Here is a 27,643-nt window from a genome sequence, read left to right as displayed (position 1 = left end):
AATAAATAACTTTGCAGCTAAGTGTTTATTTAATATAGCATACTTATTAAGTTATTTAATTGTTTGACCATGTATTTTTGCTTTTCAAGTGTTCGGTATTTGTGCCCTCCATAGCATAAATTTAAGGGTGAATTACTGTCTATAAAATGAACGATTTTCGACATAAAATTGATGAGATCATGAATCTGTACTTTGACAGATGTTGTCACATTAACCAAAGATGTTTCATACGCAATATTAACTTAATACAACAAAAACTCTCCAAAATAATTGTGAAAAACCTCAAAAAGTGTTCGGATTTGTGACCTTAGCCAGTAATCAATTATCTATTTACTTATCTATCCTTTATACAGTAGTTTTTGTGTGCAGAGGATTTGTTAGATTTTTTCTTGCATTTTGTTTGTTTGTTCTCTTTCATGAGAAAATTGGAATGTACAGAATATATGTCCAAAACACCGAACACAATTAAATCTTAAGTCAACGACTCTTTTTTGACGAGCATTGGAAATCAAGGATCTATTTCCATAGTTCAAAATACTTGTCAAACCTTGATCGACGATACACACTATTAAACCTCAAAAGCGGCATAGTGGGGGGGGGGGGGGGGGGGGGGTTCACAGACGAAGTGTAATGCAGGTTTATGCAAATTAAAGTTGTATATAGAAAGGATTTGATTCCCACATATATTCTTCACTTTGTCATAAGAACACCCATTGTATATCAACCTATTATTAGTTTAAACTAGCAGTCAACGTTAACTTTTCATAATATAACGAGGCATTAAAAAACTACAAAGACAAGATGTTTTCATTTCTGTAATAACATATAATGGATATGAAATACCAAAATAGGCGCATTTTACCGTTAAACGGAATGAGAGTCTGTGTTTAAATTATTATTTATAAATTTCTAATCTATGCTTCGTACAGTAGGCCCTGTGCGAAAGCAATACTGGCCGCCAATCTGTGTCGGAAATTGGCTTTTCCGCTCGTTGCGCTCGTGTTTGTTATGCACAAGGCGGCGGTACACGCGCGCACGGTGTGCCTTCCAGTCAACAAAGTCCTGGAGGTTCGCTTGCAGCTCCTCTTCCGGGGGGAGCAGCGTCTCCTGTGCAATTTAATGATGTTGCAGTTAAGAAATGATGTGATATTTACACTATGTAAATACTGTTTAATAAATTTAAGATGGGCTTTGTTTACTATTTCTTTACGGTTTTAATTTAATATTGAACACAATACATTCTTCGATATCCATAATAAATCATATCAGTCAATGATGCTATTTGGTTATACACAAGTGTTTTGCACTAACCACTTGTCTCAAATGGTACATGGTCTGCTCGTTGGCGTGCTCCAGGAAGAAGCGTCTAGAGATCATGATGCACTCCGCGCCATTCGAAACCACGCTGAAGCTCTCCGCCTGCTCAGGAAACACGGTTTTCGTCAGGCCCTGGGGACGAAGTTAGTGTAAATATAATCATGCCACTGATATATGATTATTGTGGAATTAATTTTAACACGTTTTCCCTGGACATAATTGAACTAGGTAGAGCAAGTATTATTTTGCCCACGAATTTATATGCAAAATAAACTGCAATAACAAAAAATATGTTGGGTGCGTCACTTTGCATTGCAAATGGCAGTTTTACTCTACCAGTGCAATTTTAAATAATGGGATACCGTGTAACACCTTAGTATAACGAATACCGGGCCATTGGGAGCGATACTTTAAACCGATAGTGTTTAGCACAATGGGAAGATGATTATCCAAGATGTCAAACCTTCGACATCCAACGTTATGCGAATATATCTCAATATAATATAATATTTTGAACCATTTATACTTTTGAGAAAAATGTTAAAATGGCCACGGAAGTGGACCTTTGTATTGAAAAAAATGTATCCGTCCAGTATATAGCGTAAAGCATGTTGTTGTTTTTTCTAACGGCATCTTAGTTTGGTATCATAACTTTAAACATTAAACACTTATTGAACAAATTGCGTGTTACAAGTTGCAAAGTTTACAATGAACGTGTTGATTTTATCCACATGTTTACGTAATATTTCGCCAATAACATGGCATTTCGTTTTCTTAGTTTCATTACATGAGATAATTGGTAAATTGTCGTGGTTGGATTGTTGTTTGTTCAAAAATGGATTATAAGCACTGAAACATGAACGTTAAACATGAACGTCTATGGTACTTTTCGTTTAAAAATCAACAAATTGTTGATATTTAGATGATGAGGTATGTTTGCATGGGCAGACCTTTACTAGGGTGACCTCGTTAAAGATGCACTCTTACTTCCACATCAGATTTACCACAATTAAAACAAATATTTTAAGTTACTAATAAAAGAAAGAAAATCCACCAGTTTTAGAACGGTATACTTGTATGCAATATTCATCCTTAATGGTTATCCGGATTCCATTTCTAAATCAATGGTAACTCCGGTTTCCTAACTAAAATTTGCGGTAACCATGTTCTGATTCAGCGTCCTGTGGAACAAAAAAACAACAAAAAACTGGCTTTACGAAGTTTGCGTACTTGGGATGGAGGGGACCAGGTCAGGATTTTACCAAAGAGGGGTTTAAAGTGTTGTCAGTTTTTTAGGGTATTCCCTAAGAAAATTTGAACAATTTCTATTCTGAAAAGTTGCATTTTGGGAGCTTTTTTTTCTTTTTTTCTTTTTTCTTCTATATTGAATTAGAAAGTAAACGTGGACGATTTTAGATAGGGGCGCCGGGTGCCCCCACCCCACCCCCTGAATCCGATAGTGACTACGTACGTGAAATCATTATTCACCAAATCTTTTCACAAATGATTGAGATGTAGCGATTTTACAATGAAAGTGTGAGTACCTGTATGAACCCCACAATAACTGAGCTACTTTTACAATGAAAGTGTGAGTACCTGTATGAACCCCACAATAACTGAGCTACTTTTACAATGAAAGTGTGAGTACCTGTATGAACCCCACAATAACTGAGCTACTTTTACAATGAAAGTGTGAGTACCTGTATGAACCCCACAATAACTGAGCTACTTTTACAATTAGATATTCAGAAATTATTATTAAAATGTTAACATTCTTCATAAGGATGATAAACAGTAGATTACTAAAACATGTAAAAAGAGAGATGTGATTAGCTTTTAGTTATCAATGAAATAAGTTGCTGTTGTGCGAAGTCAGCTCCGGATGTAAGTAAATATGAGCTCACAAACATGATATGATTTATTTTATATTATCCACTTACGAAGTACTGTCCCCTCTCCAGAATCTGGACTTGCACGAAAGCGGGCCGGATGTCCTTCTCGGTGAGCGCGAAGTCCTTGACTAGCTTGTTGTCCAGCTCGTCCGTGATCGTCTTCCGGCCAACCTTTCCACCCTCTATCAACTTCCGGTCGTATTCTGAATACAAAATGGACAGGTTATCCGATGCCGTTCTCCCATGACGTCACAACTCATACTAGTGGTTAATTACACAATAATAATAATAAATTCACTAACCAATATATGACTGGTTTGTTAAGACGACGATTACAATGGCAATAACCAGGTCATTGTTTCTTGTAATATGTGTAACATAATAGGTTAAGTAATATATTTTATTGAGCACAATCAAGTGCTAAAGCTCGATTTTATAAACCAAGTTTTATGTAAGCGAAAATTGGGACCAAGTCTACAACATAATTATACTTTTACAAATACCATGGAAATGTTAATTGATATATCTCATTAAAAAGATTTAAATCCATAATTTACCATCCTTTGGTTTGCATGTGCTGTGATGTTGGCTCTGTGGTGTGAGCTGTAATGATGCATGTGTCGTTGTTGGCTCTGAGATGTGGGCTGTAATGATGCATACTGTGTTGTAATGTTGGCTATGTGATGTGGGCTTTAATGATGCATGTGTTGTGATGTTGGCTCTTTGATGGGGCTGTAATGATGCATGTGTTGTGATGTTGGCTATGTGGTGTGGGCTGTAATGATGCATGTGTTGTGATGTTGACTATGTGATGTGGGCTGTAATGATGCATGTGTTGTGATGTTGGCTATGTGATGTGGGCTGTAATGATGCATGTGTTGTGATGTTGGCTCTTTGATGGGGCTGTAATGATGCATGTGTTGTGATGTTGGCTATGTGATGTGGGCTGTAATGATGCATGTGTTGTGATGTTGGCTCTGAGATGTGGGCTGTAATAATGCATACTGTGTTGTGATGTTGGCTATGTGATGTGGGCTGTAATGATGCATACTGTGTTGTGATGTTGGCTATGTGATGTGGGCTGTAATGGTGCATACTGTGTTGTAATGTTGGCTATGTGATGTGGGCTGTAATGATGCATACTGTGTTGTAATGTTGGCTATGTGATGTGGGCTGTAATGGTGCATACTGTATTGTAATGTTGGCTATGTGATGTGGGCTGTAATGATGCATACTGTGTTGTGATGTTGGCTATGTGATGTGGGCTGTAATGGTGCATACTGTATTGTAATGTTGGCTATGTGATGTGGGCTGTAATGATGCATACTGTGTTGTGATGTTGGCTATGTGATGTGGGCTGTAATGATGCATGTGTCGTTGTTGGCTCTGAGATGTGGGCTGTAATAATGCATACTGTGTTGTGATGTTGGCTATGTGATGTGGGCTGTAATGATGCATACTGTGTTGTGATGTTGGCTATGTGATGTGGGCTGTAATGGTGCATACTGTGTTGTAATGTTGGCTATGTGATGTGGGCTGTAATGATGCATACTGTGTTGTAATGTTGGCTATGTGATGTGGGCTGTAATGGTGCATACTGTATTGTAATGTTGGCTATGTGATGTGGGCTGTAATGATGCATACTGTGTTGTGATGTTGGCTATGTGATGTGGGCTGTAATGGTGCATACTGTATTGTAATGTTGGCTATGTGATGTGGGCTGTAATGATGCATACTGTGTTGTGATGTTGGCTATGTGATGTGGGCTGTAATGATGCATACTGTGTTGTAATGTTGGCTATGTGATGTGGGCTGTAATGATGCATACTGTATTGTAATGTTGGCTATGTGATGTGGGCTGTAATGATGCATACTGTATTGTAATGTTGGCTATGTGATGTGGGCTGTAATGATGCATACTGTGTTGTAATGTTGGCTATGTGATGAAGGCTGTAATGATGCATACTGTATTGTAATGTTGGCTATGTGATGTGGGCTGTAATGATGCATACTGTGTTGTAATGTTGGCTATGTGATGTGGGCTGTAATGATGCATACTGTATTGTAATGTTTGCTCTGTGATGTGGGCTGTAATGATGCATACTGTGTTGTAATGTTGGCTATGTGATGTGGGCTGTAATGATGCATACTGTGTTGTAATGTTGGCTATGTGATGTGGGCTGTAATGATGCATACTGTGTTGTAATGTTGGCTATGTGATGTGGGCTGTAATGATGCATACTGTATTGTAATGTTGGCTATGTGATGTGGGCTGTAATGATGCATACTGTGTTGTAATGTTGGCTATGTGATGTGGGCTGTAATGATGCATACTGTGTTGTAATGTTGGCTATGTGATGTGGGCTGTAATGGTGCATACTGTATTGTAATGTTGGCTATGTGATGTGGGCTGTAATGATGCATACTGTGTTGTAATGTTGGCTATGTGATGTGGGCTGTAATGATGCATACTGTGTTGTAATGTTGGCTATGTGATGTGGGCTGTAATGGTGCATACTGTATTGTGATGTTGGCTATGTGATGTGGGCTGTAATGGTGCATACTGTATTGTAATGTTGGCTATGTGATGTGGGCTGTAATGATGCATACTGTGTTGTAATGTTGGCTATGTGATGTGGGCTGTAATGATGCATACTGTATTGTAATGTTGGCTATGTGGTGTGGGCTGTAATGGTGCATACTGTGTTGTAATGTTGGCTATGTGATGTGGGCTGTAATGATGCATGTGTTGTGATGTTTGCTATGTGATGTGGGCTGTAATGATGCATACTGTATTGTAATGTTGGCTATGTGATGTGGGCTGTAATGATGCATGTGTTGTGATGTTTGCTCTGTGGTGTGGGATGTAATGATGCATTTGGTATGACGTTTCCTCTGTGATGTGGACTGTAATGATGCATGTGTTGTGATGTTGGCTATGTGATGTGGACTGTAATGATGAATTTGCTTTGACGTTTGCTCTGTGATGTGGACTGTAATGATGCATGTGTTGTGATGTTGGCTATGTGATGTGGACTGTAATGATGAATTTGCTGTGACGTTTCCTCTGTGATGTGGACTGTTATGATGCATATGTTGTGACGTTAGCTGTGTGACGTGGGCTGTTATGTGTGGTTCCGTGATGTGGGCAGTATTGATGTTATAGCGACGATGTTTTACCTATTTGCTTTTTGAACAGCTCCTCCTGAATAGCTTCTTTTTTACTGACTTTTTTCTTTGTCTTCATGGTAGCCAGGTATGCACCCTGTTAATATAATAAGATGATTGGTCAAACAATCCTGCGTCTTCACTTCTATGTACTCAATTACTCTCTGTGTTTCATGTATAGATAATGTGGTCAGGCTCCACTCATGTCGAGCACATACCTGTACGTGTGTATTGTTACCGGAATGTGTGCTGTGGGAGCCGACACTGCCTCACTTGGGACATTTCTAATATTTTAATCAGAACGTTAAAACTAAAGTTTACATACTTGTTCATATACGTTGAAGCAAAAATGCAATTCGTGTTTACAAGTTGAACGTCTTTTGTTGTATTACACAATTTATTATAACGACTTCAATTGTCGATTAATCATGAATTGGTCCTTAGTGACATGATATGAAAGATGATTATTAGTAATATTATTCAAGTAAATTCAAATTGAATATGTGCGAAATGAATCCTAGCTAACCTTATGGAATTAAAAGTGTTGTTGATGAATAGTGGGCGACTGTATTGCCACACGCAACAAGCGAACACAATATAGCACATTTATCTAAAACAAAAGTTAATTGGAACACGAACGTTTTGTAAATGAGTACAACATTTTGTTATCTATGTCTCTGCATATTATTTACATCATCTCTTCAAAAACATGAACACACCAAACAGACTGTTTGTTTTTGTTAGTTCGTGTTGTTTTACGTCCGTAGGCAAGAACCCAAAAGTTTTAAAAAAGAGACAGGCTACCCTCATGGTGCCAATACGAGATAAATATTCATAAATGTCATAACTATGCAAGAATTCGCCAAATATATTTGTACATGTATTTTGCCAAATCGACACATCGTCAACAGCATGCTTCGCTGCTAACCTGAGGCTCGAAATAGCAGAATTCAGTCATGGTAGATTCGCATCTTTCAAATAATTGCAGAATGACATTAAACGAGCACCATAGAATAGTCAAACAGTATACTCATTGATTGTGAGTCTACTGTATTTACTGATGTATCCACCCTTCTTATGGTATCACCCTGTTATTACAAACAATGAACAGAAATAACAACAAGAGCAGCGTTTACGGCGGACACGAGGACAGGATACCTTGGGGTTTTTCTTAGTTCTAGTAGGTAAAGTGGACAACACCGTTTTCAGCGGATTCCTCCCGAGGATTTCCGGTTTGTGCCACAGCACGTGCTGCAGATGAGCGAGATGTACAAGGATGCTGGTAATTTGTTGTGTATTGCTCAACAGTTGGTCCTGCTTACCTTTATTTCAAATCTATTCTTTAAATCGCACAATGTTTATATTTATATTTTAGTGTGTCTATTGGGAAGCCTTATCAACTCTCACTCTATCAATTTGGATAGAATAAATTCGGACCCATTGAAAAAATAAATAAGTCCTAATAAATAATTTAGCTACGCGTACTATTTTCGTTTTGAGTTTTGTTGTATTTGCATTCTTAAAAACTGTTGGACTGTAAAAGCGAAATTACCTTCATGATATTTTTAGTTAGTAAATTCAAGATTGAAATTGGAAATTTGGCTTGATGAAGAAAGCTAAAAAAATAAGCTGAAAATTAATCTTGTTGTTACACTTTAGAACCTACCAGACATTTGGACCCAATAAAATATATGAATGTATTTTCCCGGAAAGGTTTTACTTCCCACAAAGGCTACTTGTATATCTGAATAAAAGGAAAATGAGAAATATCCCCATAAACCTCTAATAAAGCACGCATACCTTTGACGTTTTCCTTATTTTCGGCAGTGCCAGCAACTTGTCGTCTTCTTCAGGCGGAAGTTTGTCGTCATGCGGCGCCGTCTCCTCTGTGTCTGTAAATGCAATACAAGACATTTAATGGTTGGTAATTAAATAAACTTAACACATTACTTTCCCTTCAAAATGACCAAATATTTATGTCAATCGTTACGCCTAAAGTGAAAGCTGGCATTTCTCGAACGAATTTCAGAAAATGAATGAGCCTGCGTTGACCTATTTTCAGCATTTTTCAGTTTCGAACCATATCAATAATTTATTTAGATTTACTTATAAAATACTCTAGTGGCCGTCGTTACCCGAGTTTTGAGTCGCCAGTTTTGGCAGTGGTTGTACGGAGCTGTTGCTGGCCGTTCGCCTACTGGTCTGCAGGACGCGCGACCGATGGTCGGTGATGATGGACTCGTAGTCGATAAGCCCCAGTCGCTCCCGACCGTTGTAGAAACCAGGCAGCGTTTGCTCCTGAAAGGTCGATGGCAATACAAATAAAACAATGAGTGATAATAATAACATACACGTTAGTGTTGAGGATTAACAATTGGGAAACGGACAATATAGCGAGTCGTCAGCTGTGTGTTCATACATTTCTGTTACCAAGAACACTGTTATAAGTCAGACGTTATTGAGAAAGATCGCATTCACAGACAATGTCAAAGAAAATGTTCAAGGACGAGTTAGTTACCAATCTCTTCTCCATCTCTATATTGTTTTTGAACACTTCTTTTTCCTCGCGACTCTCTCGCCGTTTCTTCTTTATCCGGAAGTTCCACGTCCCGAACGACTTCCGGCGTCCGCCCTCGTCTTCATCTATTTGAAAATGGTTATGTTAAAAATTGTTTCTAGTGTGTGTTTAATACATGGTAACTACAAGTATGTAAGGGATAATGGGGTTATCGAAGGCAGCCATTCACAACCTTGCTTAATAATGTAGCGGATCTTGTCTGCAAATATGATTTAATCTCAATTCATGAAAACGCCAATGCGACTCTTATCATCGTATTAACTGCAGGCAAGTTACAATAACGACAAAATCATAAACAAACATTCGGACACAACGAACAAGCTTAAATGAAATAGCTTGCGAATAATAAATTGTTTCTTAAGCATATTCAAGTCATAAAGCATAAACTCTGTCAATAGTCTTATAAATACAAAGCTACTTGTTTATGGCAAATAACCAAATGGTCAGCAAACATAAATTCTTTCATTAATTTAAGATAAATGATAATCACAAATAAAGCATTAACATCAATTCGGTACATGCTTCGGTTAATCAATTTAAAAAGATGAAGGGTCTTTTTAAACACTCTCACATCTTATTTGTGTATATTCATTTCAAATTCGTCTCCGATTAGGAAAGTCGAATAGTCTAGAATATCAAGTAAATGTGACCGCGGACTCTTGACCAATGTTTTCACCGTCACGACATATCTGATTGGGCAAAGTTTGATCAAATTAGCACGAGTTGCCTAACATTAGAACAAAAGTACCTGCTGCTAATATTTTTCGAAATTAATGCGCAATAACGATAAGGGAAGAGTGACCATTCGTTTGTTAGAGCCTGTATAAGTATTGTTTGTTTGTTATGATGCGGTAGCTTGCAACACAAGTAAGGTATCCTTACAATTAGTACCGTATAACACTCTCACAGACATACCGTTTTGACAACCTTTTTATTTGTTGTCTTGAAATGAGCCAATTTTTGCGTAAATATCTACAAACCAGTGATATAAGACTGCTGACAAAAGAGTAGATCGCAGATTTTCATATTCCCGTCCGAAAATTAACGTTTTAGGGCTAAAGGCGTTACTAACGGTTAATTAAAAAGTTGTCAAATCGTTCAATCTGTGAGAGTGCAGCTTTAACATTTTACAAACTAATGGAAATACATGCTTGAACGACATACTATCGTTCATAATCAAGTTTTACAAACCAAATTGAATTTCCTCAATAAAACTAGTTGTATGCAAAATTAATAGCACGAGACCAGTATAATTCTTTATAGCGTGTCAGTCAAAAAGATATTAAAACTCTACGAAGAGCGGTCGAAAGCTAACATAAATCAACACCGAAGAACCACGAAAATAGTTCTTTTACACTAATTGCTTTCACGGCGATTCAGACATGCCAATTGGATTCAAAATGAAACTGAAACTACGTTGCATTTATGCATTCTACTTTCAGTTGATAAAATGTTTGCAATAAAACACATCACTGGCAAACAATTTAAACGTAGATCAATAAATATAACTCTAAAACACTACATTTAATTAATGATATAATTAAAAAATACAAACTACTTCAACTGATATACCAGCAAACATCCGAGGTTGTTTTCGATAAATATGACCGAGGATCTCCGAATGTAAATACATGTATGTCCATCGGTTTTTAAGAGCTATAAAGTATACTCAGGGGCATAGTTGGCCAACTATTCATGTGGATTCATAATTGTGGTAGATGGGCTTGTCTTCCACTCCCCGAAATATTTGAAACCAATAGTGCAAATAAGCGCATTCTGTGTGTTCTATGGTGCTAGATTTACTACTGAAAAATGGACAATTTTAGAATCATATATCAACAAATAAACCATTAACTCGGCAGATTGCCGATTTTTTGACAGAATCATGTGGATTCAGCTGTGTACTCGCGTATAGTCAGCTACGCGCCTGATACTGTTACGCCATCCTGGCGCAATCGTAAGTCACTCAAAGAACTCACGAATTATCTTCAAGTTGTCGGATATACCCGGAGTTGTAGCTGATCCTATTTCCCTCAAAATATGCAACAGCAACCATTTGTTGTCGTATTTTAATGCGAATATCTGAGCGGCGAGAACAGGCGATACACACAGAAGCGGCAATGTGCACGTTAGCCATATATAACAGTGCACGGGTGAGTTGCGTGATTCGACCAAGAAATGTCTTGACTCCATTACGCGGGGAATGGCGACACAAAACTTGAGAAATTTTGACATAGGTATAATGCTGCCTTACCCTCTGATCCGTGGTCTGAATTTCGCCTGGTGACTCGCGGATGGACCTCCACTAGCTTCTTCAGCACAGACAGGCTTCCCTGGAATATACGGGTAATATGAATGTAACAAGCCATTAGTGAGATTATTGTTGTGCCCATCGTATGAACCAATCCATGACACATTGTAATAATCAGGAGTTTCAGCTTGGTGAAATAAAGTAGCTATTTGCAGAGTCTTTCGAGCATGCCGTTATTTGATAACAACGCTCGTATAATCTTTGGTAACTGGGGCTTCTAACTAGTATTACAGGCTGTGGAATTTTAGAAAATCGCTATTATGATTGGAAAAAAACAACACAACATAGAGTGGCTGCAGTAATACATAGATACCTACAGATTTCACCACGTAGATCCAGTCTGAATGATTGCTGTCACGGACCAGAACCTGCGCGCGCCTGGAAACAGAACAAGAAATAAGCTTAGCTGCATGCCGAAAGAGCGTCAGAAGTATTACTATTTTATGCGTCTAAACACGCACTGACAAATCGTTGTTTTAGGATTTAAACATGGTTACTTATGTTACTTCTATTGTAATTAATATACATATATGAGTCCCTATTAAACGTGAAATATATTGTTAATCTGAAATATTCGTAAATTCCATGTTGATTTGAGAAAACGTTTGCAGTTTTTTAGTTTAAGAACTTTCGCTGACCGTTTTAAAGCAGTGGACCAAACGTTCATTTACCATGCCAATATAAATTAATTGCTAGAATTTCATCCATGATTGGTTTTGTTGTTGTTTTTTATTGGGGTGGAGGATGTTTTTTATTTTTATTTTTTTAGATAACTGCTTTACCGTTGAAAATGTGTTCATGCTCTTTTTATTGCATAAAAGAACCGTGGACATGATCGAAACCATTCTTTTTTTTGCATGTGAATGTCATACATCGTCACCGTATGTATGAATAACCGCCGTTCATGGACAGTACCGGGCCGATACGCAAAAACAAACCCTTGTTCAATCATTTTATTTGAGTCAATAAAATTTAAGGGGCGGCGGAAAAAGAGGGTGTGAGTGGAGATAAATTAATCTAAAGTCGCATAGAAGTATTCTGTTGTATGTGTAGTATGTGTAGTCTGTCTGTGATGATTAAGCGTTGTGTGTCTCTCGTTCAGTAGTCTGTCTGTTTTGTTTAAGAGTTGTGTGTCTCTCGTTCAGTAGTCGTCTGTTTTGTTTAAGAGTTGTGTGTCTTTCGTTCAGTAGTCTGTCTGTTTTGTTTAAGAGTTGTGTGTCTCTCGTTCAGTAGTCTGTCTGTTTTGTTTAAGCGTTGTGTGTCTCTCGTTCAGTAGTCTGTCTGTTTTGTTTAAGAGTTGTGTGTCGCTCGTTCAGTAGTCTGTCTGTTTTGTTTAAGAGTTGTGTGTCTCTCGTTCAGTAGTCTGTCTGTTTTGTTTAAGAGTTGTGTGTCGCTCGTTCAGTAGTCTGTCTGTTTTGTTTAAAAGTTGTGTGTCTCTCGTTCAGTAGTCTGTCTGTTTTGTTTAAGAGTTGTGTGTCTCTCGTTCAGTAGTCTGTCTGTTTTGTTTAAGCGTTGTGTGTCTCTCGTTCAGTAGTCTGTCTGTTTTGTATAAGAGTTGTGTGTCTCTCGTTCAGTAGTCTGTCTGTTTTGTATAAGAGTTGTGTGTCTCTCGTTCAGTAGTCTGTCTGTTTTGTTTAAGCGTTGTGTGTCTCTCGTTCAGTAGTCTGTCTGTTTTGTTTAAGCGTTGTGTGTCTCTCGTTCAGTAGTCTGTCTGTTTTGTTTAAGCGTTGTGTGTCTCTCGTTCAGTAGTCTGTCTGTTTTGTTTAAGCGTTGTGTGTCTCTCGTTCAGTAGTCTGTCTGTTTTGTTTCAGAGTTGTGTGTCTCTCGTTCAGTAGTCTGTCGGTTTTGTTTCAGAGTTGTGTGTCTCTCGTTCAGTAGTCTGTCGGTTTTGTTTCAGAGTTGTGTGTCTCTCGTTCAGTAGTCTGTCTGTTTTGTTTCAGAGTTGTGTGTCTCTCGTTCAGTAGTCTGTCGGTTTTGTTTAAGAGTTGTGTGTCTCTCGTTCAGTAGTCTGTCTGTTGTTTTGTTTAAGAGTTGTGTGTCTCTCGTTCAGTAGTCTGTCTGTTTTGTTTAAGAGTTGTGTGTCTCTCGTTCAGTAGTCTGTCTGTTTTGTTTAAGAGTTGTGTGTCTCTCGTTCAGTAGTCTGTCTGTTTTGTTTCAGAGTTGTGTGTCTCTCGTTCAGTAGTCTGTCTGTTTTGTTTCAGAGTTGTGTGTCTCTCGTTCAGTAGTCTGTCTGTTTTGTTTCAGAGTTGTGTGTCTCTCGTTCAGTAGTCTGTCGGTTTTGTTTAAGAGTTGTGTGTCTCTCGTTCAGTAGTCTGTCTGTTTTGTTTCAGAGTTGTGTGTCTCTCGTTCAGTAGTCTGTCTGTTTTGTTTCAGAGTTGTGTGTCTCTCGTTCAGTAGTCTGTCGGTGTTGTTTAAGAGTTGTGTGTCTCTCGTTCAGTAGTCTGTCGGTTTTGTTTAAGAGTTGTGTTTCTCTCGTTCAGTAGTCTGTCTGTCTTGTTTAAGCGTTTTGTGTCTCTCGTTCAGGAGTATGTATGTGTTGTTTAAGCGTTGTTTGTCTATCGTTCAGTAGTCTGTCGGTTTTGTTTAAGAGTTGTGTGTCTCTCGTTCAGTAGTCTGTCTGTTTTGTTTAAGCGTTTTGTGTCTCTCGTTCAGGAGTATGTATGTGTTGTTTAAGCGTTGTGTGTCTCTCGTTAAATAGTCTGTCATGGCTATAAAGCATTAGGTCTAATAAGAATCAGCGATTTTTTAAATGTTTAGTTACTGGTCTTGTTCGAGTATATTCTCATTTAACTATCATTTCATGATTCAAATCATGTCTTACAATATTCAGTGACTTTCATTGTGGCTATTTAAAAGGGGGGGGGGGGGGCGTGACTCAAAAAAACCTTCATTAGTCTACATGTTTTGATCATTAATACTTCCTTTTAAACTTAGAACTAATTTATTGTTTTTCGATCGATGATAACTTTGATTTGCTTTTCCTTCGGATATCAATTTGTGCATCTATTTGTTTCTAAATGATGTCCATAGCCATAACCCTGTCTATACATTACTCGGGAGGAGAAGTGATTTAGGTAGTAGGATAATGTATTTGAAAACAGATTATCATTATGTCAAGACCTCCGAAAACTGTATACGAAATGTCACTTTAAATGATCCTAAATACCTTTGAAACTAAGCACTAGGCCACCGACAGATAAGTATCTGTCTATCGAGTAGTTCCTTTTGAATTAAAATATAATTATACGTTCGACAGTATTCAATATTGTGATAGATATAGGGTTTACTATTGAACTGTTGAAAATAAGATAGCTTTGTTGAAAAGAAGCTTGTTGTTAGACTTGATTATAACAAACTAAGGAATTCATATAAGAAGCTTACTACCAATGCATAGAATTATGTTTTTCAATTCATACCCATAAATTTTGTCATCGTATTAATAGCAATATAAAATATGTCATAAATGCCGTAGAGGGTATGTGTAGTCGTATTATTTGAACGTTCAACTTTCTATATTAATTTCACAATATCTGTTTTATAACAAGAAGTTACAGAGACTGCCGTAAAAAAGAACATCATGAAGGTTAACCCTAGTTTTAGGAGATCACAGGAACTATGTAAATATATAATATAGCAGTATCTTTTCAGTGGAAACACGAGTTAATGCTGTAAATGCGTGTTCTGTCACGACACCTTTAGCTGGAAACAAATCTGTGAACATGCTAAATAATTGTGGAAATGTTCGGTCTGTTTCAACAATATAATACAATTGAGCTATTTGTACTGCATTTTGATCTAGGAGGTTGCATTCGACTCTAGTGGATTTTTCAGATTCGGACTTCACCGAAAATCCCCGAGAGTCGAATACAACATCGCGGATCCAAATGCAGTATTTTTGTTTTATACATTACCGGTGTAAATCACTTAAAATACACATTATTCAAAATTAAGTGACGACATATTTTGTTTCATGACGTCATTTTAACTTTGAGAAATCATACTAGTTATGACGTGATGTCAGCAGAGATGAAAACGGAAGGAATACGGAAAACCGTATGAACAACATTGCACTATGTGTTGAGGGTGGATTATAACGATGCGTATGTAATGAAATAAAAGATAAACAACAATTACGTGATTACCACTGCTGAAATACTCACGGGAAGAAATGGAACATGCAGGCTTGTGGGTTCGAGGCGAGGCATTCTATTGGCCAGTACTTGAGGAACGGGATCGACCTGGAAACCAGAAACTTCAGCTGCTCGTCACTCAGTCCCCCACCCACCTCCTCCATAGTAACACGGGGTGGGGCGAGATCGGACTTTAGGTTATATTGTTATATATGTTTCTTTTTTATATTCTAGTGTTGCTTCCGTATATGTCGATGTTTTTTTTCTAGTGTACGGTTACTTTTACCAACTATGGCTTATCAACTCAGAAAAGTAGTACGTAATATAAAACAAAAAATATTATGTTAATAGTTTGTCAATTAAGCACTTTTGTTGCAATCCCGGTGCACCAATTTGAGTAGAATTAGTTCACATGCATTTATAATCATATATGTTAAAATATCCAGTCGTTACAGGCACAGCAATCGTGCAGAAAACTGCCGATAAATAAAACATGTATCAAGTTGTTCTAAACGTCTGTTAAAATCCTCCAAGACTATCAATAAACAGCAGTAAATAATCCGTACATGCCTTTTGACTCACTGACTGTCTACACCTCATTTGTTACACCCGATCGGGTTACCTACATTGGCTGTGAAATGAAATACATTTGATTTAATTAATGACACTTAACCATGCCATGAACATTTAAACAATATTAACAGTCGCCTCCTATAGAATGAACCGCCATTTCGTTCATTCATTGATACAAGGAATTGTTCGACATAAAGCCTTGGTTCCTATCCGAGAGGCCTTTATATCGTTCCCTTTATCTCCGCGACTCTGCTATGGTTATTTTAAAGATTAATGACTATATCAATTGCAAATAAACCGTCTCTAGGATTAAAGTGTCTGCCATTATTCATTCACGTAAAGGAAATACATTTTATTTTCTGGTTTTTTAAACAAAAGAGCTTCGATACTATAGAAAGGTAATTTAATTTGAGAAGGAATTTATTGGGGAAAATATATCTTGGTGAAGAGGTTAATCAGTCATCGATATCTCGAGTTATTAGGCAAGCCGATACGCATCGTATGGGCACAAATGGTAGAGCTCTACTAACATTCTAGCTCACTGGTTAGTTTCTCGTTAAGGATTCTCGGATTCGTGTACGCATGTGCGTTTGTTAGTTGGTCTCTGGTTCCCTTCACAATATAAAAAATCATACTGTCGGGTTACACTGAACTTACGAGCTAGATTGACATAGTGATGTAAAACACATGAATGTACGTTTTCACAATCGTTGCTATAATTATTAATAAGTTTGATTTAGCTCTCACTGTCACGACAATGACACCGATAACTTCCACTAAATTGTGGACGGCCACGGTTCCTATAGAACATGTATGCATTTTTTACGAGAATAAGAATATCAACGAGTACTCCATATCCTTACCACGGGCAACTAAAGACGGCCAACAGATTGTAAACAGACAAATGATTATTTTTTACGAGAAACGCACGAGAAAGCTCGATTTCCAACAGGTCACCATGATTCATGGCAGTGTTTGCGACATCACGATGCTGAGGGCATTATTGTAGCAACAACGTTTACAGAATTCCCGTTGCTCGTACAAATAACGTGACAATGAAGTCCGTACCGGTAGTCGTATTTAATGGAATCGTTATTAAAAGAAGAGAAAGCGTACCGCATCGTATAAAACCGTACTTGTATTTTATAGCGTTGTGCAACTTAAACAGGGATATATGGAAAAAAGCAGTTCTGATAACTCATAGAAGTCCTCGCGAAATAAAACGTATCTCAGACTTACACTCACTGTAACGAAACTGGCCCCGACAGTTCTAGGCCGATATATGTCGGACACGCTCGTTGTGTTTAAATTTGGTGGTTTCCATGACAGATATCCGAAAATTAAGTGAAACACCAATAAGAACGACGATGAATCGGATTCCTCATGGATACACCAACATATGTTACGATATTTTACGCCTTATTACGGCCAAGTACGATGGTATACGCTAGCATCTGGATTACTACGATGAAATGAACGATTACAGATGATCAAATGCAACAGTTCACAATCAACTAATATTGTAGAACGATTGATGAAATGTGTCCCTTATTACAAGATTTCTTTAGCGAATCAATACTTGTTCTGGCCCCTATAACAATGCTGTTGCTATTTTATTAAGCAAAACAGCGACCAAACAGTGTGTTGTTTCAGTAAAGGTTGATTGATTTAAAAACGCAACCTCATGCTCCTCAGATACCATGGTAATAGACTAACCTGATAAAGGAGTTCTGCTCTGGGTCCGTCATGCTCCGTAAGCCTCCTGACATGAAGATCTCCACAAAGTCCTGCAACACCCAATAAAACAGGGTTTAGTTTTGGGTGGTTATACACCAAGACCTGATTCTCACGTACTCACCGTGGCTTGGTCACCATGGCCACATGTTCGCGTACTCACAGTGGCTTGGTCACCATGGCCACATTCTCGCTTACTCATCGTGGCTTGGTCACCATGGCCACATTCTCGCGAACTCACCGTGGCTTGGCTACCAAGACCACATTCTCGCATTCTCGCGTACTCACCGTGGCTTGGTCACCATTACCACATTACCACATTCACCCGTACTCACCGTGGTGTGGTCACCATGACCACATTCTCGCGTACTCACCGTGGCATAGTCGCCAAGACCACATTCTCGCATACTCACCGTGGCTTGGTCACCATGGCCACATTCTCGCGTACTCACCGTGGCTTGGTCACCATGGCCACATTCTCGCGTACTCACCGTGGCTTGGTCACCATGACATAGTCACAATGATCACATTCTCGCGGTATCTCCATGGCTAGGCCAACAAGCCGGACATGATTGAGTGGGTTTCTTCCGGTAACTCAGGTTCCCCCCTCATCAAAAGTCCACAAATTATCTCATACTCGCCAAGCCAGATAGGACTGAGGGTGGATTCCTCCCAAGAACAGCAAATTACCACATTCTCGCGTACTTACCTTTGCAGAAATACAAAGAAGTTCGGTGGTTGTAGCGGTGCTCACTGTCGCCTGGCGTCTGCTTCGTGTGATCACGGCCAGCTCCTAAAATATATAAATACAAACATTTTTCATAACAAAAGGACGGTTAATGACAGCAATGTTACATTTAATACAGTCAAAGTTTAGTCAAATGAAAATGACATGATAATAAAAATAATATCTTTATTTACTCAATATAACATCGTTCAATACTTCTTTGTTAATATGGCCTTCTGAACAAGACAATATGTATGGTTTGTTTGTGGCGTTTGTATTTGTGTATGTGTTTGTGCGTGAGTGCGTGTGTGCGTGTGTGTGTGTGTGTGTGTAGTTCATTGTCGTTTTGGCTCTTGACTTGTGCCCCTAAACAGAGTTTATTTGGATTGTTCGACTACTGGGCTTGTCCCTGTAATTTTCATTGTATTATTAATGCATTATTTGTCATAGTGCATTCACACGTAGAAACTATCCACACATATGTACGAACATTCATTTTATCTAAATAGATTCGACTGCCATTATAATTACTAGATTACTAGAAGCGCCGCAATGCGACGAAACCAGGTTTTTGTTATGGGCAATCAGATATTATAGCCAATTAATTTGTTGTACGAGCAAGTCAATCTGCAGCTTCATATAAGCTATATTCGCACTAATATTCATCACTATTCATCAATTCTAACTAAGTTGTTGGGCAGAAAAACATTTTTTCTATTTTTAGGAACGGTGACCTTGACCCCACCTCCCAAGCTAGCTCTTCACATAAGCTACCTTCGCTCTTAGTTTCATCAATATCAATCAATGACCCCACCCCCCTCAAAAGAAATTCCAAGCTTGCTCTTCACATAAGCAACTAGTACCTACACACAAAATTTCGTCAATATCTATCAATCCTAACTAAAGTTATTGGGCAGAAACCATATTTCTATTTTTAATAACAGTGACCTTGACCTTAGCTCCATCCCCCTCAACAGCAATCCCAAGCTAGCTCTGTACATAAGCTACCTACACACAAAATTTCATAAATATCTGTCAATGCTAACTAAAGTTATTGGGCAGAAACCATTTTTCTATTTTAAGTAACAGTGACCTTGACCATTTTTCTATTTTAAGTAATAGTGACCTTGACCTTAGCCCCTCCCCACTCAAAAGCAATCCCAAGCTAGCTCTTCACATAAGCAAATTACACACCAAGTTTCGTCAATATCTATCAATGCTTACTAAAGTTATTGGGCAGAAACCATTTTTCTATTTTTAGTAACAGTGACCTTGACCTTAGCCCCACCCCCCTCAAAAGCAATCCCAAGCTAGCTCTTTCGATAAGCTACCTACACACCAAGTTTCATCAATATCTATCAATGCTAACTAAAGTTATTGAACAGAAACCAATGTTTGACGCCCGCCCTCCCGCCCGCCCGCCCAACGACAACCTTATTCTAATAATCCGGTTTTCGTTGAAAACCTGGTTAAAAATGGCAAACAACAACACGTGTATGTAGCAATAAAAAACTATTCAAGAAGATTCAAATAGTTTTAAAAGCAAGATCTGATTTTGTTTTCTTTATATGTGTTGAGTTATAAAGCTAGTATATGAACATGAATCCTTGTAGTCAATCGTTTTGAGTTTGATCTGTAGTTAGTACCTTTGTTTGAATGAGCGAAGACTGTGTCATGTTTTCTTTAATAACAGGGTGCAATTTCTTTGTTAATATTGATATACTGACTAATATAATAGCACGCGGCAAAATACAACACCTACAAAACTTCTTCTACTTCACTTTAATAGCAATAAGAACGTTGAACAAACAATATTAATTGTTATAATGGCTGAAAAAAAGCTTATATTATTAAATCAAACGCAAGTACCATAATTATATATCGTAATGATCTTACCCCAAAGGACATTCCCCGGTGAAGCGCTACCAAAAACGTTGTCCCGCCCGTCCCGCGGTCGAAAGACGTAACAACCACTAAATAAAAGAAGATATATAAAGATACATCGAAGGCTATTCACCAACTGAGGTACTCTGTTTCCTAACATAATCAATGGAACTTGGGCCGATAGTTCCATTGCATTGCGAAGATTCTTCTGTCTGTCCGGGTCAATAAAAGTTTTTGCTGTATTCATTTAAATTGACATATTGTGTTATAGTCGCTTAATTCTTTTCAATTAATATACTTCAGTGGTTCCGTTCAAATATTTGCACATCATGTGTCAACGAACTTTGTTTTTAATTGTCAATATTTGAGAAAAAAAATGGGAAAGTGATTATAAAAGAGATCGTTATTTAGACACGCGTAGAAAACTCAGGGGAAAAACTGTATAAGGAGATAGAACGCCTCTACAATTCAAGCTATCACTGTTTCAAGCTATCACTGTAAATATATTGTTTATGAATAACTGACATGTAATTAAAAACTGTTATACTATTTAAAAAGCGGCACTTTGCAATAACATCTTCATACGAGATGTATGTTACCCGAATGTACTGAAACGGTAAGCATAGAAAGGCAGTTACATGTATATCCACGCCACGGCAAACATTGCTATGGGTAGGGATCGAACCCAAGACCCCTCGCTCTCCATGCGGACGCAATGTTACATATAACCACGGACAGTTTACATAATGACAGCACACGAGGCAACGTACCAGAGCCGGACAATATGAAGTAGAAGGCGTGGGGAGGCTGGCCCTGTCGCACGATGGCCCGCTTGGACTCGTACCTGCGAATGCAAACCGGAAGTTGCTTTTTTATTATTTTTTGTCTTAAATATTTATTGATCTATAGTAAAATGTATGATATAATATATCAAAACAAACATGTTTCATATATGGGATATTTATGTTTTTCCGTGGCAGATTTACGACGAACATTACTTCAATTCACGATGGATAAGTATGGTGAACGAGGAAAGTGCGCATTGGAGGAGTAGTCTCGCATAGCTATGCATAAAGAAAGAACAAGAATCGGAATACGGAAAGGGAAATGTTACGAGAAAACAGACATGATTAAAGGATGGGTTAAGATGATCTTGAAATATTGAAATAGTCTACAATTAGCGTGTTGAGCTCTGCATAATTAGTTTGCTCATTTATAAAAAAAGTCACAAAGCAAATGAAAACAATGTATACTTGTCAATGAACTGAATTTGAAAGGTCAAATAGTCTAGTTTTACTATGTGTTTCACCGTATTAAACGCAGTATGTACATATATGTCTTTTAGGTCATGAAATACTATATGTTACTTACGCCTCGTACCAGCCGACCCGGCACAGCTTCACCTGCATCTTGGTCGGGTACTCCGAGAACGCCTTGATCGTCCGCAACACCAGATGCAGCTGAAAAAAACAGGGTAGACTGTACTTGATATCCGTATATGCATTGTGACCGAAGGTGCGCCTACTTCTTGTGAATGGTCAATGAAGTAACAATTGAAATCGTGCTGACGGACATTCTTTCGAGAGATTTAAGTGGGGTCAAGGACATAGTACATCAATACAAGAGTACGCCTCAGCAAGAGGCGGGAATGATTGCCTCTTTTTTCGCATTGAAAATGACATTTTTAGAATTATTCCGATTGACTTACGTATTGTATTTCCTTTTCTGACCGATATTTGAAGTCTTTCTGAAGAATTTTCCGAGCATCACCTGGCAACCTTTGCTACAAAAAAAGAAACATTATAACAGATAGCTTCAGTGAAATGAGTAATAATAAATAAAGATATTTTAATTGAGTTTATCCTGAGTGAAATGTTACCTTGTATGAGATAGTTTAGTGGAAACAACAGCAGAGTCACGTGGTATATGAAAGGAACAACATCATGAACCATTGAATGGTTATTGCATGTCGTAAAGAATGCGCAGTGAAAAAGAGGATGTATTACCGGTTGTTTGGTTTGCTTGATAAAGAAGGCTATAAAGTCGGCTAAGAATCATGCCAGGCCCCGTATATGCAATTTTATAATCAGAATTAAATTAGAAAGTTGTTATAGACTTTGCCCAGCACCTCTTTGTTGGCCTTGAAGAGTGTGTGATCAAAGAAGAGTCCGTCCTGGTCGTCAGTTTTTGTGACGTAGTCCTGGGTGATCTGGAGGATGGACAAGTACTCATCACTGTCGGCTGTGACACTGGAGTATAATATATAGAGGGGACACATTGACATGGTGCAACAGAAATTGTCGGCAATTACAAACGTAAAAAATGCAACTGAGTGAAAATGCAATAGCCATTTTGAAACTAACAAGACTCCGTTCCAATTGTCTCATACAACTCCCATGTAAATATCGTCGTCTATTTGTTCACGAGGTGCAACATCTTGGTATATGTCTCGTAAATGTTTTCAGACAGGCACAAAAGCGATGAAGTGTTCGTCAATGAAATATACGTTTCGTTTACTTTAAATGACCAAACATAGAGATAATATCATAAGACGTTTTTCTGCAGTCATGTTTCACGTTGAGTTCGATGTGTAAACACATTATTTGAGACCGTGTAGCGTTCGAAGGATGCATATTTACACACGGAGACGTGCTCTAGGTCGAAGACAAGGTATCCTTTCGAAAAGTTCTTTTTATTATACGCCTTTGTTGATAAAGTTTATGTTTTATTATCTATGTATTGTCCACTGAACGTCAAGGTACTAAGTCACAGGCCGGGTCGAACTCGTATGGATGAAGGGAAAACGTAACACAAGCTTTGAATGAAAATAGGGAATTTATTAATGCCATAAAAGAGTTTTTACGAAATATCGTAAAATAAAACATAAGAGTCATTATAAATAATACAACTATTCGCGGAGATATTGCCACGACTAAAGCTCAGTGTGTGTATACCTCGTGATAAATTACGCCATAAATGCTACGTCGGAAGGCAACATTTTGCTTCGAATGAAGACTTAAAACAAAGATAACTTGACTATGTCGTAGCATTCACGTGATATTTAATCACGTGGTATAAACACACTGAAACTGCAGATTACAATAATTCTCTTTTACAGAACCTGAAAAACGACAAAAAGTACGTACGCTTCGTGGCTGTACTTGCAGAGTTTCACACAGATGAGCGCGAGCTTGGCGTAGTTCCGGAACCGTTGTAAGGGTGGAATCTTCGGCTGAACGTATAGAAAAAACATATGTTCTTTTTACATCATTCTCTGAGAAACATAACATGCATACATTTGTGTAGTGTTGTATTTCTTATAAATTTAGGAGTTTGCTTAAAGAGTGTATTAAACACCACATCCAAGCAGTCCGATTACAACCATTGGTGAGTATGGTCCTTGAAGTTTCAAAAGGTTGCGTTTTTGAAATTAATTGTGTTGTCTGCTGTATCAAAAGAAATAAAGGGTCGAATAACCCAAAGTTATATGGTACCGAATAGTTTTAATAAGGCCCAAATACAAATCGTAACTCCTCAGTGGCATTCCCGTTCATCATCAATGGTGTTAGTATTCTGTAAAATGATAAAGCAGAAACTTAAATATTGACAAATGCTTCCTTTTCCTTTCCTGTTTTTTTTTCAAAATGTTATCGGGTGTACATGTTTTAAACATGATCAATAGATGATCATTATTTAGATGTATCATCATATTATAAACGGATCTAATCCTATATTTACATTTACTGCGTGTATTTCATTCAAATGGGGATCACGTCTTCGGTTGAGATGAAGTAAATGTTAGTCGTTAGACTGAAACATATTGAGAACATTCAGACATTTCGGCTTTTTCTCAGTTTGTTAGCTAACAACATATACAGGGCTTCAGTAAGTTTGTATAAGATTCGGAATTTCATGACCTGTGTATGCAAAATAAATGTTTATAAGCGATACGTGCTGTTATTGCAAATAGATACATAGATGATGTATGAAAAAGAAAAAATGGAAATGAAGATGTGATCAAATACCCTTCTGTATTATGTTTACCGTAAAAATTAAGTATTTCTATACATATTGTTAAGTTGTTTGTTTGTGTTTTTTTTGTATAAGGTTGCTGTTGTTGGTTCTAATTATTGTGATATAGAATACGATTAGCTCGGTCTGGTCGAGCTTATGATTTAAGTTCTCACATTGATAAATCTGTGTATTTTATGGTATCTATTTCTGTGCATGAATATAAAAGAAAAAAATATACAGTGGTTTCAAATGAAAAGTCGTTAAAAAGATTTTCAATGTTTATCAATACTTAATTTGTAAAACTGGGAGTAGTTTGTCAGATTTAAATTATGGATGATCATATTTTATTTTATGATCAAGTGATTGATATGGGGTTTTTTTGTGGTTGCTATTTGATGTTTCGAAATTCATTTACAGATTTATTGTCCAAACCTATTTATTCATTAATTATTTTACTTTTAAAACTGCAAATTTATTGTATTAAACAATATTTCATGATGATGATGATGATGCTGATGATGATGATGATGAAGATGATGATGGTGCTGCTGGTGGTGGTGGTGGACGGTGGTGGTTGTGGTTGTGATAATGTCGTGTTTTGTATTAAAAAAGTGCCACCCGCTACCATCAAATTAAGATCTTATTACTTTTCTAGAGGAAGTCGGTCTGGCGCCACCAAGAAGACCAATAAAAACGGCGCTGTGATCCAGTTCATGTTGTATACTGGACAGCCTCCGGGACATCCAGCCGCCCTTCTGGCGTAAACTTTCCAGCCGTCTCCGACTTTCACCCGCATCGTTTGAAAAACGCCTTGTTAAGTCGTCGTTTCCGATGTGTGGGTGGGATAGTGCCTTTGAAATCCTGTGTCTAAATGGTTCCCGTTTGGACGGCCTCATTAAACCAACATCAAGGCTTAACCTTTTGCCTGGAGCTGTATATGTGTTTTTAATTTCTGTATCTAAATGATGCCTTTCACTGCTGCTAGGGGAAACCGTCGAATCAAAAGATCCTCTGGGACCTAATGTTCTGTGACTATGAGAAAAGTCCAGTCGGGGCGTTGGATGTTTCTCTTCTACCGCATGCCAATTCCAATACGCACGGTCCAATTTTATGTCTTCTTTGGCAGTTTCTTCTTCTATAACAATCAGAGGTAAATCCATGTCTGGTTGTTTGTGAATTAATTCCGTAAATATCAACAATTCCACAAACTACATTAATCGTGCTATGCTTTGTGGTTATGTGATGCCTCTAATCGCGTGAAATATGTGCAGATTGTATAATAAACTGTCGAATCTACTGTCCTCTATGCACAAACACCGTCCACAATAGACCGTGATCTTTTGAATAAGTATTGTCCCCCAATTTTTTTACAATTGAACTGTGGCACTTTTTATATCGCTCTCATTTTTTCCGCCAATTAAACAGTAAGTCGTAAATCACACTGAAGTTTGGTTATACTAATATATAACTTTTACATGACACTAATTTAGCGATTTCATCAAAATATTTATTTAAGTAATATTTACTAAAGCATTGAATAACAAGAAAAGAAGAAAACTAAGATCCATATTCTTCCTTTTTTATCATTACATCGTCCTTCATTACGGGGACATATATTGAAGAGTGTCGCTCATTTCAGGTGTTTGTTATACTTTTAAAATCAAATAGTGCGGACTGTTCTTTATTTATCCAGTATCTATTTCTATACCTTTTGTACATATGAACGCATTAATGCAAGGATGTAATTAAAGCAGGGTAAAGTTCCGTTTAATTTACACAAAACCTCCCTTTTGAATTATTTAATTAGTGTCAAACAGTGAATATAACCTACGAAGACTTAAAATGTTCAATGCTTTTGTATATGGACACCCCAGTATAAGTCTTCGTAATACCTCTCGGGTATTTCTGACCACTTAAAATGAACTTACAAGTGGGAGTGAGAGCGCCTAAGAGAAGCGACGGTCTATTAAAAAAAATTAAATCATTAAATATTTTTAAAATCTCTGCTGGAAATTAAACATATTTCATTAAAATATCTGCATGAGGGGATATTCAATATTTCATGTAAGGATAAAAGAGGTTAACAGTCATATTTTGAATCAATGAAATATGTTTCAAATATTGATAATGAGTATGGTGGTGAATGTCAATCCATACAATAATCAACAGACTGGTGCACAGATCCTACACATTATTAACTTTTATGAAAGTAAAATTTAAATCGAATCATATCAATAAAAATCATTGTTGTGTAAAATCTCAACGCCAGGCTATGTTGCGCACTGCTTTCCGTTAATGCCATCTCTTTTGGATTTCTCCTTGGTATGCGGTCTTTTATATTACTGTCAATTATTGTAAAAATGCCTATCTATGAAAATTAATAAATGATTGTGTCTACAGGATGTGTTCTGCATAAGAGATACATATTGAACTGAGATATACTCGTAATTTGACCTGATGGTGCCTGGCGGTGGCCATTTTCGCCTTCCACTTGGACACGGCCCCGAGACCTCCGCCACCACCGCGGAGCAAGTCCGAGAAACGCCGGATCTGAAAATATTAAAATTCAATTTTATCTGTGCTATACTGCTTGTAAGAACGTTTTCAGTTATGCTACAAATACAACTATAATGAAGAAGAATTAAGTGCTTACAAATAAAAATATTTGTTGAAAGACCACTTTGTAATGTTCTATTTTATTATGTCACCAAAAGTCATGGCACTGACCAAGTGATCCGTACAGCACTTAAAAGGAAAGAAATATAATGTCTTTAAAGTGATCTTTCTGAAACATGCTAGTATGTCAGGGCTACCCGGTGGTATCCGGCAGCGTCCATCGCTTCTTCCTCCGTGCCTTCCGCCTCGCTAAGAAGAACTTCATGGAGCTCCCGCTGCCGCTCATGCAGCTCGCGCATCTTGGAGACCCAAGTCGCCGTCATTTCGTATTAGCTCGGGGTGAAGAAAGCACTAACTAAATTCTAACGTCGCACTTGTTATTGTCTCCCCTCATGTATTTTTTTTATTTCCAAAGATGAATTTATTATTATATAAAAATACAGTGTGTTGATGGCGTAATGTATGTTTCTTGTATCTGGATGAAAAAAAGGAAATTCGCCTTTTTCGACGAAAGCAGCTTCAACAAATGAAATAAATAAGATTTATTTCTGTGATCAGTTTGGTATATAATTATATATAGATATATGTATCCTTTTGTTTCACACACACATTATAATGTTTTCGATATGTTCTGTACTACTCGAAACCTCCAAGTGATAAGAAATTAGAAACAGTTCCGTGTGTACCTGTATATTTTTT

The 27,643-nt window shown here is 37.6% G+C and overlaps 1 protein-coding gene across 1 annotated transcript; it reads right to left on the bottom strand.

Annotated features, from left to right (window-relative positions):
• Positions 1–808: 808 nt before the first annotated feature.
• On the bottom strand, positions 809–27,643 carry LOC128218633 (uncharacterized). Its single transcript, XM_052926328.1, has 20 exons — positions 27,142–27,643; positions 26,783–26,878; positions 23,461–23,546; positions 22,443–22,563; positions 22,023–22,097; positions 21,686–21,774; positions 21,085–21,158; positions 20,327–20,403; positions 18,413–18,496; positions 17,686–17,756; positions 15,427–15,504; positions 11,584–11,644; positions 11,210–11,288; positions 8,896–9,020; positions 8,513–8,675; positions 8,178–8,269; positions 6,390–6,474; positions 3,258–3,412; positions 1,312–1,449; positions 809–1,107 (listed from the first exon to the last, which is right to left on the bottom strand). The coding sequence occupies exons 1-20, from the start codon at positions 27,265–27,267 to the stop codon at positions 910–912; spliced, it is 2,073 nt and encodes a 690-aa protein (XP_052782288.1). The 5' UTR covers positions 27,268–27,643; the 3' UTR covers positions 809–909.

This window comes from Mya arenaria, chromosome 2, assembly GCF_026914265.1.
Source record: "Mya arenaria isolate MELC-2E11 chromosome 2, ASM2691426v1".
NCBI lineage: Eukaryota > Metazoa > Mollusca > Bivalvia > Myida > Myidae > Mya > Mya arenaria.
The sequence above is the reverse complement of the archived record's forward strand: the minus strand, read 5'-3'. Positions and strand labels throughout refer to the sequence as shown.